Below are 13,339 nucleotides of genomic sequence, written 5' to 3'. Positions count from 1 at the left end.
ACGTATAGACACGTGTGTCTCCCTCCAAAATGTATATATTTTTTTTATGTTCCGTTTACGGCTGCGCTCGATGTCAGAAAGGTAGTGGCTATGTCACTTCTGGCGTGGGCACTGCGGCAAAGCATGGCACTCGAGATTGATTTCCAATAAACTATGAGTGCAGACACTAAGAGGCCTAGAGGCTGCCATATTCGCACACTTTTATTGACAGACCAGGAGAGTAACAGTATCAGATGTCGTATTACACGATAGAGCCAAAAAAAAAAAAAAAAACAGAACGTTCTGCAAAATTCGAAACACACAGCAGTGGTAAACGCTATATCTTCTTTTTAAAAAAAAATTCAGTGAAAACGCAGTTCTCTGTTGGTAGTGTTCAGAACTTAGCGTTCCTATAGCGCCGCTTCTGGGGCCCATAGCACGCAGAAGCCCGACCTTCGCGATTGGTTTCGGTCTAACTTAGGATGTCGTAGCTTCAACTTGAACGCCACCTACTTACACCAGCACACAAACATACGCGACACACTGATAGCCAACGCAATTAAATGACTATTTTGATGCAAGACAGTTGTCTCGGAACCATTGAAACAAGTATGACTCACCTTGCGCGAAGCAGGGAGCATAGCATAGCGCTCTCAAGTTGGCTCGTGCTTTAAGAAATTACATTCTGGGGTCTTACGTGCCGAAAGCATGATATGATTATGAGGCACGCCGTACTGGGCGACTGCGTATGATTTGTGACTACCTGAGGATCTTTAACCTGCAACCAATGCACTGTAGACAAGCCTCTTTGCATCCCGCTACCATAGGAATGCAGCTGGGACCAAACCCGGGACCTCGAGCTCAGCAGCGCTACGCCATAGCCAATGGACGACTACCGCGGCGGCTGACCCTGGTTGCGCAGGAAGACCAAAGAAGCAAGGAATTAAAGTAGCTTTTTGAACTGTTCGCATCTTCCTTCAGAAAGGTCTTTGACCTGCGTGTAATTTCCGGGTTGAATCCACTGGAAGATGGGCTCCTTTTCGCTGAACGCCGGCCACGAGAGCCCACCAGGGTGCGCCGGCTTCCTGCGAGTGCAGAACCAAACAATGTGATTCATGCTTTACATTGGTGTTCACCCTTTACACTGGAGTGCTAGTCCACCAAACGGTGGCCTCACATTCACAAGCAATAACGTGTGCGCCGTTTGCCTTTCTTACTTTTACAGAGAAGCTGGTAGCCTCTAGTTGGTAGGGATTTTTATGGGCATCGTCCTCACGGAAAAAAAAAAACCTTCACCAATTAAAAAGTACATACATTCTTTGGTATCACGCATACAACATACAGCGTAGCATCCGTTTCAATAAAGAACAAGCACAAAACAAGTATCCAAACCACATTATTGATGATAAGGCGTTCCTGATAACAATGTGAAACACATAGAGCGCCCCCGCATACGTTTCCCGGTAAAGATCCCACGTCGCAAGCTGCAGCGGCGACGGCAGCTTGCGACGTGGGGAGTGACGTCACTAGCCTGTCATATATAAAAGAACCAGCCTAGCAACTGATTTCATTGTTGTTGCAGCACCGCTATGGGCAGGGAACGCATAGTTAGGACTCCCGAGGAACAGCGTGAATACGAGAAGTGGCAAAGGGAAAAGAAAAGGCAATACGACCAGCGGCTGCGTGCTGCCGCCGGTCGTATTGCTGTGGAATTCCAGCACAGGGGAAGTTCACATGCCCACGTTCTCCTGTGCCTGTATGACGCGCCGGAGGAGGAATTGAGCAAGAATGCATTCCAAACCCCCCTCAGCAGATGTAGGGGTGGTTTTCAACAGCTTCGCTGGACAAGCACTTTCGCAGGGCAGGAATGGTGAGTCAATTTTTCAAACATGCTCTCTATGGGGCTTCTGCTTTGCCCAGGGGGCGCTGCGAAAATGGTGCTAAAGAGCGCCCTCTGTCCTGAACTGGGTAGTACCAAGCTCGGTCGTCTGCTTCGGAAAGCACGTTTACAATATGGACCCGCCACATTCGGTTGTGTTGTACTACGGCCTGCAGCGAATATCGAGCGCCGAAGATTTTTTTCAGAGGTGGCACGCTGCGTAAAGACAAGAAATTATGCAACGCCGAATACGTGTACGCCGTTCAAGAAATAACAGGCGAAATTTTAGCGCGGTGCCAATCGCAAGTGAAGCGAGTCGCGTACGAAGTTAAACTTCAGGTAAGGTTTGCACGCTGCTAGATTCAGGCGCACAAACGCGAGGAAATGCTTGCTATAAATGAAATCACAGCAGCGATAAGCAGACATCATGTGTACGGAACTATTCGAGCGCACGACGGTACGCGCCGTGACTGCAGCGATCTTTCAGCATGCCGCGATGTACGAATTGCTCGAGCGCACGATCGTACGCGCCACGACGGCAACGGCCTGTCAGCATGCCGCGAAAAGGCGGGCCTCCTGCAGTCTTTGTTGACTGCATGCCGCTAGACAAGAAGTTATGCCTGCGCTGTAGTAGCGGCCATCTGTCCCCTTAGCAACTGATAAATAACTGATGCAATGCGTATGAGGTCGCAGTAAGTAACGTACGTGCGAATCGCGCGCTGCAGCGCGAGCTCGTGCGCTGCTCGCTTGATGTAGCTCTTAATAATGACAGCGCTCGAACATCGATGTCCTGTAATCAATACTGCCTTGCTGCGCTGCCTCAACGTGCTGGCTTGAGGTCAAGGAAGAGCACATTTAACTCTCAAACCTGTGCTGCTCGTAGTGGGGTAGTGAACTTATCCAGCGCGCCCGACGCTCCGCTGCGTGAGGCCTCGAAGGAAAACGTAGAATCCGATGTTGGGATTCAGGCCTTTTTGCTCGTGGCACAGCAGTAACGACGATGACGGTTTTTCGAGGCTGAGCTAGGTCTCTCCGGATCGGCGTCGCCAATTCCTTCTCCTTCCAGCATTACGTCCCACGGCACACGGACAGTCCGTTTTCGTAAAACTAGGCTGAGGCCAGCTCGCAGCGTGGTCGGCGTGGTCTGTGAGAAGTGACGAGCCTTTTCGCATTCGCAACAGGGCAGAAAAAAGTGCAAATCAACGCAAAACACTGGTTAGAGACGTGCTTCGCCACAGCCAGGGCTCAATACAGACTACCCAAGCTGGTACTACCCAGATAACTTTTCTCGCCGCCACCAGGCGCCACTACTATACCTCAAACTCCAGCGCAAGACGCCCATATACGGGGTGATCATTTTTATGTCTTATGGCATTTCTAAAATGGCCTGTTGTAGATGACATAATTCTAGTCCTTAAGCTGGATTATTAATTAATTGCAAAATAAACCGAAACACACATTCAACTAATTAACAAAATTTTACACTTAACTTCCTAATTAATTTCTTTGTGGCACATATTGCAATTTACAAATTGTAGCTGGTGAGCTTGCAACGCGTCTCCACATGGAATGTATATCCAGAGTCACCCCAGTTTGGAGATATGCGCCATCAAACGCGCCATAAAAATGCACTGTTGTTCCACTTACTTTTTAACAAAACGATCTTTTATGCATTGAATCACAAAAGTGACTGGAACGTCCACGTATTTCGTCCCACACTTTGGGACATATCTCGGAACTTGTGTCATCCTGGAGATTAATTTCAAGTGGCTACGTCTTGCAATCTTACCGGCTGCAATTCGTAAATTGCAATATTGTACGGTAATTAATTAGTAAGTGAACTACTGAAGATTTATTAATTAGTTGAATGTGACTTTCGATTTTTCATGCTAGTAATATCCTCCTAATCGAATAATCCAACTCAATGTCAAAATTATGCTATTTACCACAGGTGATTTTTAAAAATTCCCTGAAACTAAAAAAAATGCGGCCAGCTTGACACTAGCGGTGCCAAGTCTGAAGAAACAGCAGAGCTGGGCGACGTTCCTTAGCAACTAGTTGATGTAACCTTAACGTGGCTTAACTTCGCTTTTTTAGGCAAGGTTGGACTATGAGGGCAAAGCTATAGGCTATCAGGGCAAGGCTATAGGCTATCAGGGCAAGGCTAGCCTATCATGGCAAGGCTGGGCGTTGACGCTTGGCTTGATTCTCGCGTTCTCGGTATTCCGGATCGGCTCCGCAACATCGCATATCGGTGGCTTTGTTGGCGAGGTGGCTGGGTCGGCACGAAGACAGCGATTCCTTTCCCGCGTGGCTTGAAGGCGCTTCTCTCGTCGGGCAGCCTCTTCTTCCGGCGTCAAAGTGCGCTTAGGTCGAGCCATATCTCGATAGAACGGAAAAATGCCCGGGCGCCGCCGCGCGCACGCTTTCATACTTTCGTGCTTCAATGCATAAAACGACGTTTTGTTAAGAAAGTAACTGGAACGCCAATGCCATTTCTCCACAAAGTTCGGGAATTAATATCTCGAAACTGGTGTCATCCTGAAAATTCGTTACAAGTGGATCCGCCTTGCGAACAGCACGGCTAGAATTTGTGAGTTGCAATATGGGCCATGAGGCCCATATTGGTTCAAAACTTAATTAGTGATGTTTTGTTAATTAGTCGATTATGCACTTCAATTTTTTGTGCAAGTACTGTCCGCCTCTTCGAGTAGACCAGCTCATGAACTAGAATTGTGCTATCTGCCACAAGCAACCTTTAAAAAATTTTTGAAATTGTTCGCTGAAACACCCTGTATAACCACTCCAAATAAACACGCATGAATTATCGGTAAAAAAAAAACTCTTATAACCCAAACGTGTACAAATTGTAGTACACCACAGAGCACGCGCAGAGCAAACAAGCATTAAAGATAATTTCACGCGTCTTTGTGAACAATAAATTATTTACCTGCACTGCATTTCGCGGCTTTCGAGCTCATGTAGGAGCACTTTTTCGCAAAACATTCGTTGAAAAAACCCTGTTCGGATTTCCCACACTCCCCGTTGACATAATAATATAAGACAATCACGAGCGAGGTACTGGCGACGTTTATTATTGTCGGTGCTGCCGGCCAATGCTATGGCTTTTGGCTTGGCTCGGCATCACGGCGTTGTCCTAAGTTAGCTGTCGTAGGTCAAAGTAGAAGCGGACGCGGAGACAATACGCGAAACACTCACCGTCTAGCTCTTTTGGTAAAAGGTTTTCAAAGGGGAACTGAACCTCCTTGATAAGTAACCATAAAATGGCCTCACTACTGGAGAGCGTCGCCTTTAAAGATCACCTTTCAGGAAAAAAAAGGAAAAAAGAGAAAAAATTCGAATCCTCGGAAGTTTGAGCCGAGCTTGCGATAGTCAAAAGTTGCCGCACCACCATCGCACTGGGCCGCTACCTTGTGCGCGTTCGAAAAGTCGACGTTCGGTTTCGCCTCACGCGATTGGCCTAGATTGGCCTAGGCCGTGACATAGGCACGACCTAGGCAATCGCGTGAGACGAAACCGAACGTCGGCTTTTCGAACGCGTACAAGATAGCGGCCCTGCTCTATTCTTTCGTCGCCACTCGTGCGTTGGAGGCTGGGAAGGGGGGGGGGGCAATATCTACGATGCTCCGCCCAAAATACACGTCAGTAACCAATGCAAGCCTTGCGTTCTCTGTAGTTTTTCTTTCTTTCTTCGTATTTTTTTTTCTGCCACGTGTTGACCGCTATTACTTTCGGTTGAGGCGTGCTCAACGCGAGTGTATGGCTCCCAGAACGAGCTCGGAGACTCGGACACGCTACGTTATGCTACGCTTTTGACAACTGTGGGATAGCTGTTTGCGGTGCTCTAAGCGCTCAATCAGGCATAGACCTCGATTTGTGCGCGGGTGCGGATCGGATGAGAGCCGAGATGGGTTTTTATCTTTGCGCCGGTGCATGCAACGCCCCGCAAAACGGGGCGGGAGGTAGACGTTCCTGAATCGCCGCTCTCACTGCCCGTATTAAGTGAGGATACCAGTTGGTTAGCATTATTCTAGCGATCCTACATCCACTACGAGACAAGTCGCTGACTCAGGTGCCTACCGGCTGAAAGAGCGCACACGTGAGCATGGCGTACAGTCTGGCGTGCGTGTCGAATCTCACTCTTGCAAGGACCAGTGCGGTAACCAGAATTTTTTTTTTCGAGGGGTCCACGCACTTGACCGAGGCAGCATACTAGCACACAAATGGGGGGGAGGGGCACGTGCCTGGTGTGCTACCCCCTGGCTACGTCACTGATAAGAATGGCTACTCGCCTTGGCAGCCGAATCGACGTAGTCAGGCTTCTCATTGACGAAAAGTTGCTGTAGAGCTAGGCCGGTATTTTGCAGCGATGCCTTATGCCTTATTCTATGCTAGTCTTATCATCCACCGCTCAAGGCCGGCTGATCCCGTTGATAACGTGAGCGGAACGTCACTCTGACCACTGACCAAGCGCGAAAAGCGCGAAAAGGTATTAGCATCGGAAAGCCATCGCTACAAAATACCGGCCCAGTAACTCCAACTGGTATGAACGACGGTTATTTGCAGCGTCTTTGCGTTGGATCTATACTCGTTTATTTGAACGGCCGTAATGTCTCCCCGTACTCGTTTGATTCGCCATCGCGCTGCGATCAGCTAGCCTCCTGGTCAGCTCAATGGTATATTTATAGAGTGACCGCCCCGGAGAGGCGTTGGTTCCGGGTTCGAATCCCGGACCCGGATGAACTTTTCCTCAACTGGTAAGCGTTATTTTCTGAGAAACCCGCAGGGGTTTCGTTCGTAGCTTCGTGCAACATTCGGGTGGATGACAATTTTTCCCTTTCAAAAAAGTGACTGTAACGGCCATGCAATTCGTCCCACACTTTAGGAAGTAATATGATCCCCCTGAAGAACGGTAAAACGAACGACACCGACCACTGAAAAAAATGCAAGAATTCTTGTATTTTTTCAGTGGTCGGTGTCCTTCTTTTTACCCTTCTTCATGATGCCTGCCGACCAGACGGGCTTCCGTCAAAACCTCGACTTCAATATGAGCCCCCGGAAGACAAAGCTAGTTTCGTTTTCAAGGAACGTGCGCACTCCTAGCGGTTGCCGAACATCCTAAGTTATTCTTTATCTCTCTTTTTGTGAATTTAAATCGGGCGAAGCGCGGGGAGTGGTCTTCGTGCATGCGTCGAGCTTGCCGCCGCTCACCCTTGCCACTCGCTCAGCGATATCACAAGTCGGATCGCGCTCGGTCGTCTGCTTCTGCTGTCGTCCCAAGTGTAAAGATGGGAAAGATAAGACAGAGAAGCTCGATCAGGCGTGGAACGAACGGAAGACGCAGGGCCGCGATTTTGTAGCGATGCCTTTAAAGTAATAATGACTTTTCGCGCTTATCGCGCTCTGTCAGTGGTCAGAGCGACGGTCCGCTCGCGTTATCAACGTTGATAACGCGAGCGGACCGTCGCTCTGACCACTGACAGAGCGCGATAAGCGCGAAAAGTCATTATTACTTTAAAGGCATCGCTACAAAATAGCGGCCCAGGAAACCAGGTCGACCAAGCATAGACGAAGATGGCTAAATAGGGGCATCACATGTGTTGCGCGGCTCTGTGGTGTTCGAACACCAAGAATTGCCACGTTTTTCAGCTTTCCTAATAACAGCAGGTAAGCACAAGTATTTCACTTTATTTTCTGAGCAGCTTTTCATTTTGCATGAGTAAACCAGTTCTGTACAAGCCTGAGTAGACTGACATAGGAGCAGTGTCGCTCGACCCATTCGTCATGACATGACGGCAGCCCATCTGCTGTCGGTGACATACTTGTAATGAAGGGCTTGAGTCCGTGTTTGTTGGGCTATGCATGTTGTTCACTCTTTACTATACATGCAGATGCATGCAGCCATTTAAAAATTTTGTGGGTCTTCACATACTGTCAATGAAATACATGTATTGTACTCTACCTTCTTTCTGCGCGCCACAAAATGTGTGCGCCGTCATAACATACGTGATAGTCAAGTTTCGCGTGACTAGCCCATGATGGTTAATAATTTTTGCATTGGTTTAGATCTTCTGGAATGTATGTCCGCTCATTATGTACAAATTTCAGTTATGAATGAAAATTGCTTCTGAAGACTGACACTTTCGCACTGCGTGGAAGTCAGTCTTTTTCCAGTACGGAATGTGTAAATAAAAACAAAAACGTTCAACTTTTACTTGTGTTGAGTTTTGGCTGGCCGAGAAATCGGCTAGTTTTAGTTTATCCACTTCACAACACAAGAACAAAATTAACGAGTGATGGTGTCGGGAAGTTTTCTTTATGCTAGCCCCCACTGTATCAGCGGACTAGCAGAGCCGTAACCCTAAACTTAACCGCAAGTTAGGAATTTCAAAGCGACTACTTTCACGAAATGACGAAATGTAAGATATTAACCGCGAATGTTGGAAATTACCAACGGTTCGCTATATAAATATTCTGCATTATAATTGCTTGGCATTGGTGCGTAGGAGTGACGTCCCAGTGGTTTAAAAAATGAATTTCAGCGTGCAAGGTAAACGTGGCAGAAAGAAAGCGCTTCCTAAACACGGCATACTGCGCGATTTGGCCAATGTCACCGCGTGGCCATCTGACCTGCAAGACAGCACGAACACTACCCGCTTGCATGCGAAGTGAGAAAGGAGGGCTTCCGCGGCAACCCTCTCACTCCACCTTGTGATCTCATCAGTGACGCTATGGAGGCATTGTTTTGTTTGTGAATTATTTATAGTAGAACATCCGGCAACCGGCCAGTGATGGAGGTGGCGCTGACGCCGCGTATCGGCATGGGACCGAGCGTCCCAAGGGAAGTATAGGGAGTATCCGGCCCCTGGTAATATCTCGAACCTGGCGTCATGCTGGAAATGCATTTCAACCGGATACGTCTTGAAAACTCACCGGTTACAATTCGTAAATTGCAATATGTGCCGTAAAGTAATAATTAAGGATATAATTAGCGAATTTTATTTATTATTTTAATATGTTCTTCGATTTCTCGCGCTATTGAGGTCTGCCTCTTCAAATATTCTAGCTCAAGGACAAGAATTATGCAACGTGGCACAGGCGATCATTGAAGATTCCAGAAAAATTACAAATCAACACCGTATACGTACTATGTATCAGTGTACCGTCAGTGCATCTGATGGACAAAGAATTCTTGTTCCTGAATAGTGGCTGAAAATTGAATCTGTCCTTATCAGCGGGTGCGCATTATTTTTTTTTAACAAAGCTCAGTTTCAAGTGAGCGTCTTTCTTTTTCATGCTCGCTGCTTCTTTCCGTACCGCTTCAGAGCGGCCGCATGCACAAAGAAATAATAAAAAAAAGGAAAAACAGAGGAGCTGCTGCTGTGGGTGCGATTTCATTTCATTACCACAATTTGTGCTGCGAGACCGTTCGCGATTCAACTCTGATACTGACAAGTGTGCTTGTTCATCTTTTTCCCGTGGCCGCGTTTAACCGGCTAACAAATGTTAAAAGTTATCGCCCAGTGAGACGGGCATTTCTGTATCGCAAGTTTCTCGAATGTTATCGCTGGTTCTATCTGTTTTGTGTTGTCGGCAAGCCTTGTGTAATCAGGTTGCGTGTGCGACGATAATAGTTAAGCACATTCCAGAACTTCCGCGAGCACCAGCGATTACGCTGAAAGTTCAGTGAGTCATGTATACATCGCCGACGCGTCTTATCCGCAAAGCAGATGGTCGACGATCACCGACTTCGCTCGCCGCTGTCGTTCTGCTTACTTGTTTAGCTGGGCACAAGTTTACCCAGTAACGAGGTAAATTCATAATTCACAGTTTTGACATGCAATGCCTCTTTCTTTTGCGTCACCTACAACGTGACAAAAAATATTCAAATTCAAAATTTCTACCGCACCGAATGCGCTCAAATTTGTGGTGCGAGACGAGTATGGTTTGATATGCGATGAATGGTTTGTATGCTAAAAAAATTGGTGTCATGGCCCTCTGAACAAAAAAGCTTAGAGCACTTGTGGCTTTTAAAGTCTCCGTGGAAAATACAAAAATATTGGGCTCATACTAAACGTTCGTGGTTGAGGCCACTGCTGTTTGATTTAATATCAGAGATCCTAAATGTATGGCTCCTTGTCTGTGTTGTGTTGCTTATTTGTCTTCTTATGTAGATATGTGTATGTACGTCAGCCGCCTCATCTGTAAAGCTCTCAACTTAAGTGCGTGCTTTCGGACTCTTTTGAGTATTTTGACTAGGTTACAGAACTGTGTGTGCCTCTTTTTGTTAATTCACTCTCCTCTATGCCTTTCTTTACTCGTTCCCGGAAATTCGCAAATGTTTGTGATATTTCAGGGTCTCCAGTGCTTTTCAGTCTTTTTGAAGATTTTGTTTAGCTTGCCCTGCGAACAGGAGTAGCGGGTGCAAATAAAGGCACTAATCTCCCCTCCAATTAGCAATCAATAATAATAATAAAAAAAAGGCAAGCGGGAACGGCCTTGCGCATTGCGCTTAGCATAAGCCGTGAACGTACCCTGTTTTTGCGAATGACACCAACATGTCCATGGTTTTCCTGCTGACTTCTCGGTCTTTGTCCGTGTACTTTTCTGCGTCCAGGAAAGGGCCTCCCATGTAGTACGGAATATCACTCGTGTGCGGCACTCCGAAGAACGCGGGGAATTCGTACTTGTCGGACCGGTAGCCGAACACGAAGGCGTACACCTTGCCTCCGCCCTGAGAGTGCTTTCGGCTGAACGCCATTGAGGGACACTTGAAGTAAGCATCTCCCGCATAATCTATTAGTGCTTTCCTTACAGCCTGCTTGCCATTTGAAGCCGCTCTGTCGATGTACGCCACGCCTATGGGGAGCACTTTGTCCTGGCTCCACACTTGAACGAGGAGTTGGATGGTCTTTTTTAAGGCCTCATCATCCAGCTGAGAGAGCTCCTGTTCCCAGAGCCTATTCTCCGGTTGGAATATGGCCGCAAAGGCGCCTTCGTCCTCCGTGACGCTGACGAGAGCGTCGACCGGGTCGTAGTCTTTCGTCGCAGCCGCGCGAGAAGGAAGCACCGGCAGGAACTCGGATTTGGACGTTGGGAAGAAAGTGACGATCCTGTTGCTGGCAGCTTCCTCGGCTGCCTTATGCAGGTCCTCGGCACCCTTTGTGCGCAGACACCGCAACTGAGCCGCGCGCGAGCCAGTGCAGCCTAGAATCCGGGCCACCACGTTGCCTCTCTGAACGCTCTCGGACACGCTTTCTACTGGCAAGTTGTAGCTCAGCGTGCCACTGAGCATAAAGGCTCGCCTGAAGAGTCCCTTGCTATGCGGAGACAGCATGTGGGCGTGTACACTCATGCTCCCGGCGCTCTCTCCGAACAGTGTGACCAGGTCGGGGTTCCCGCCGAAATTCCCGATGTTCTTACGGATCCACTTGAGGGCCTCATTCTGGTCCCAGAGGCCCACGTTTCCTGGGGCTTCTTCGTCACCGGAGTTGAAGAAGCCGAACACGCCGAGTCTGTAGTTTAGGGACACTACAACGACATTGTTCAGGGAGGCAAGTGCCGCACCGTTGTACCAGCGCTCGTGAGAAGAGCCGAACTTGAAAGCCCCGCCATGGATCCAAACCAAGACGGGCTTGCGGGGCCCCTGTTTGCTCGGAGTCCAAACATTCAAGTAAAGGCAGTCTTCCGAGAGGTCTGTTTCTATGTGAAAGATAATGGGGTACAAGGTTTGTATGCAGGAATGTTTGGCTCTGCTCGCGTCGTACGTTCCATTCCACGAGTCCAGAGGAGCGGGCTTGCGGAATCGCAGCTTTCCCACAGGGGGCTGTGCATAGGGGATCCCCAGATATGCCTCCACCGCATTTCCGTTGAATCTTTCCGTTTTGCCTATCAGCTGCCCCTGGGATGTCGACGCTATCAACTTGCTTTCAGACGCCAATGCTGAGCAGTAGAACAAGCTCAGCAAGAAGACTGCGGGTCTCATTGTGGCGCAGGACGCTTTCGATGCACCTAAGGAAGCAACAAGACATGCGGGTAAATCAACTGTGGCGTCCCACACCATGGCGTTTGCGTTGGGTTGCAAAGAGAACTAAGGGGCTTTTGATTTCCGTAATACGGCGCCACGTTGATAGAGTAGTCCCACAATGAGTAAAGTTTACTACAGAAATACGTTTTACGAAGATAAAATCCACGGAATCTGTGACCACCATATTCAGATCGAGTGGCTACATCTGAGATGCAACTCGCTAGTTGGTTTTGAGGTGATGTTAAGAAGCATATGTGACGTCAGACAACCCGTCGTGGTGGCGTTAAGCCCGAGGACGCGCGATGAAAACCCGGCCACACGCCAGGCGCCTTTCGAAGCGGGCAAAATGCTTAAAAAAAGCGTCTCTGTATTGTGCATTGGGTATACTGTAAAGAACCCCAGTTGGGCAAACTTTATCCGGAGTCCCCCACTACGGTGTGCCTCATCATCATATCGTGGTGTTGGCACGTACATAAAACCCGAGAATTTCATTGTTTCGGCGGTCACGTCAGGCATGCTATATGACGTCATAGAAGACTGACCCATTTGGGCGCTCTTGGCTTAGGTATTGCGTTAAGTTGAGTATTTTTCGAGCTTTGTGTTGCTATTTACCTATGGTCTTAGCTATGCATTGTTGGCAGCGATTTTAACTCCATATTTGGAGCTCATGCCTGCCGGCGCTTTTCGCGCCGCCGGTGGGCGCTGGGGACACCGAGTTGCACAGGCGGAAAGCTTGTTCCGGGGGCAGGGGGAGGGCTGGGTCCCGACCAGCTTTCCGAACGCCACCCCCCCATATATATATATATATATATATATATATATATATAAAACAGTTGCACTGGAAGAAACTTCATGTCACCTCGACGAGTTGTTCACTGCAGTGACGGCCTTGTTATGAGTATTTACAATACCTCAATGTAGGAGACAGTTGAACTTCGCAGCCTGAGTCCCATAGCACCGCCATGAGAGTGGTGTGTCTCGGATAAGCCGTGCGACAAGCGGCCGCAGTTAAACACGTTAGGGAAATATACTTGCTTTGTGCGCATTAAGTCGCACGAATACGCTTCTATGAAAAAAAAAAACACTGCAACGCCTTTTGAATGTTTTAATACAGAAAGATACGATCAAGTAATATTTTCCTGACGAAAGGTCATTTGAGAAGATGAGACATAACATATATAAAATTAGACATTATATAACAATTTCTGAACACAACTTATGACTAGAATTATTAGCATAAACCAATCTGACTCCATAACACAATAGTTTAAATACTGGTCAAAGCATTCCTTATGTTATTGGTTTCATTTATGTCCCGCCGGCGGAAATAAAGGATTACAGAGTAATGAATCATCAGGCACAGAAATAAATAAATAAATAAAAAAATAAATACAAAAGAAAATAAATAAATAGGACAATAAATAATAAATAAA

At 47.7% G+C, this 13,339-nt stretch overlaps 1 protein-coding gene across 1 annotated transcript in view; it reads right to left on the bottom strand.

Moving 5' to 3' along the window:
- Positions 1-226: 226 nt before the first annotated feature.
- Positions 227-13,339, bottom strand: part of LOC119437501 (cholinesterase) — a 30,315-nt gene continuing 17,202 nt past the window's right edge. The window contains exons 2-3 of the mRNA XM_037704508.2: positions 10,414-11,890; positions 227-1,064 (exon numbers count right to left, since the gene is read on the bottom strand). Coding sequence (XP_037560436.1) covers positions 923-1,064; positions 10,414-11,864 — 1,593 coding nt within the window. The 5' untranslated portion in view covers positions 11,865-11,890 and the 3' untranslated portion in view covers positions 227-922. The remainder of the gene's footprint in view (positions 1,065-10,413; positions 11,891-13,339) is intronic.

Source organism: Dermacentor silvarum, chromosome 1 (assembly GCF_013339745.2).
Source record: "Dermacentor silvarum isolate Dsil-2018 chromosome 1, BIME_Dsil_1.4, whole genome shotgun sequence".
Taxonomy (NCBI): domain Eukaryota; kingdom Metazoa; phylum Arthropoda; class Arachnida; order Ixodida; family Ixodidae; genus Dermacentor; species Dermacentor silvarum.
The sequence above is the reverse complement of the archived record's forward strand: the minus strand, read 5'-3'. Positions and strand labels throughout refer to the sequence as shown.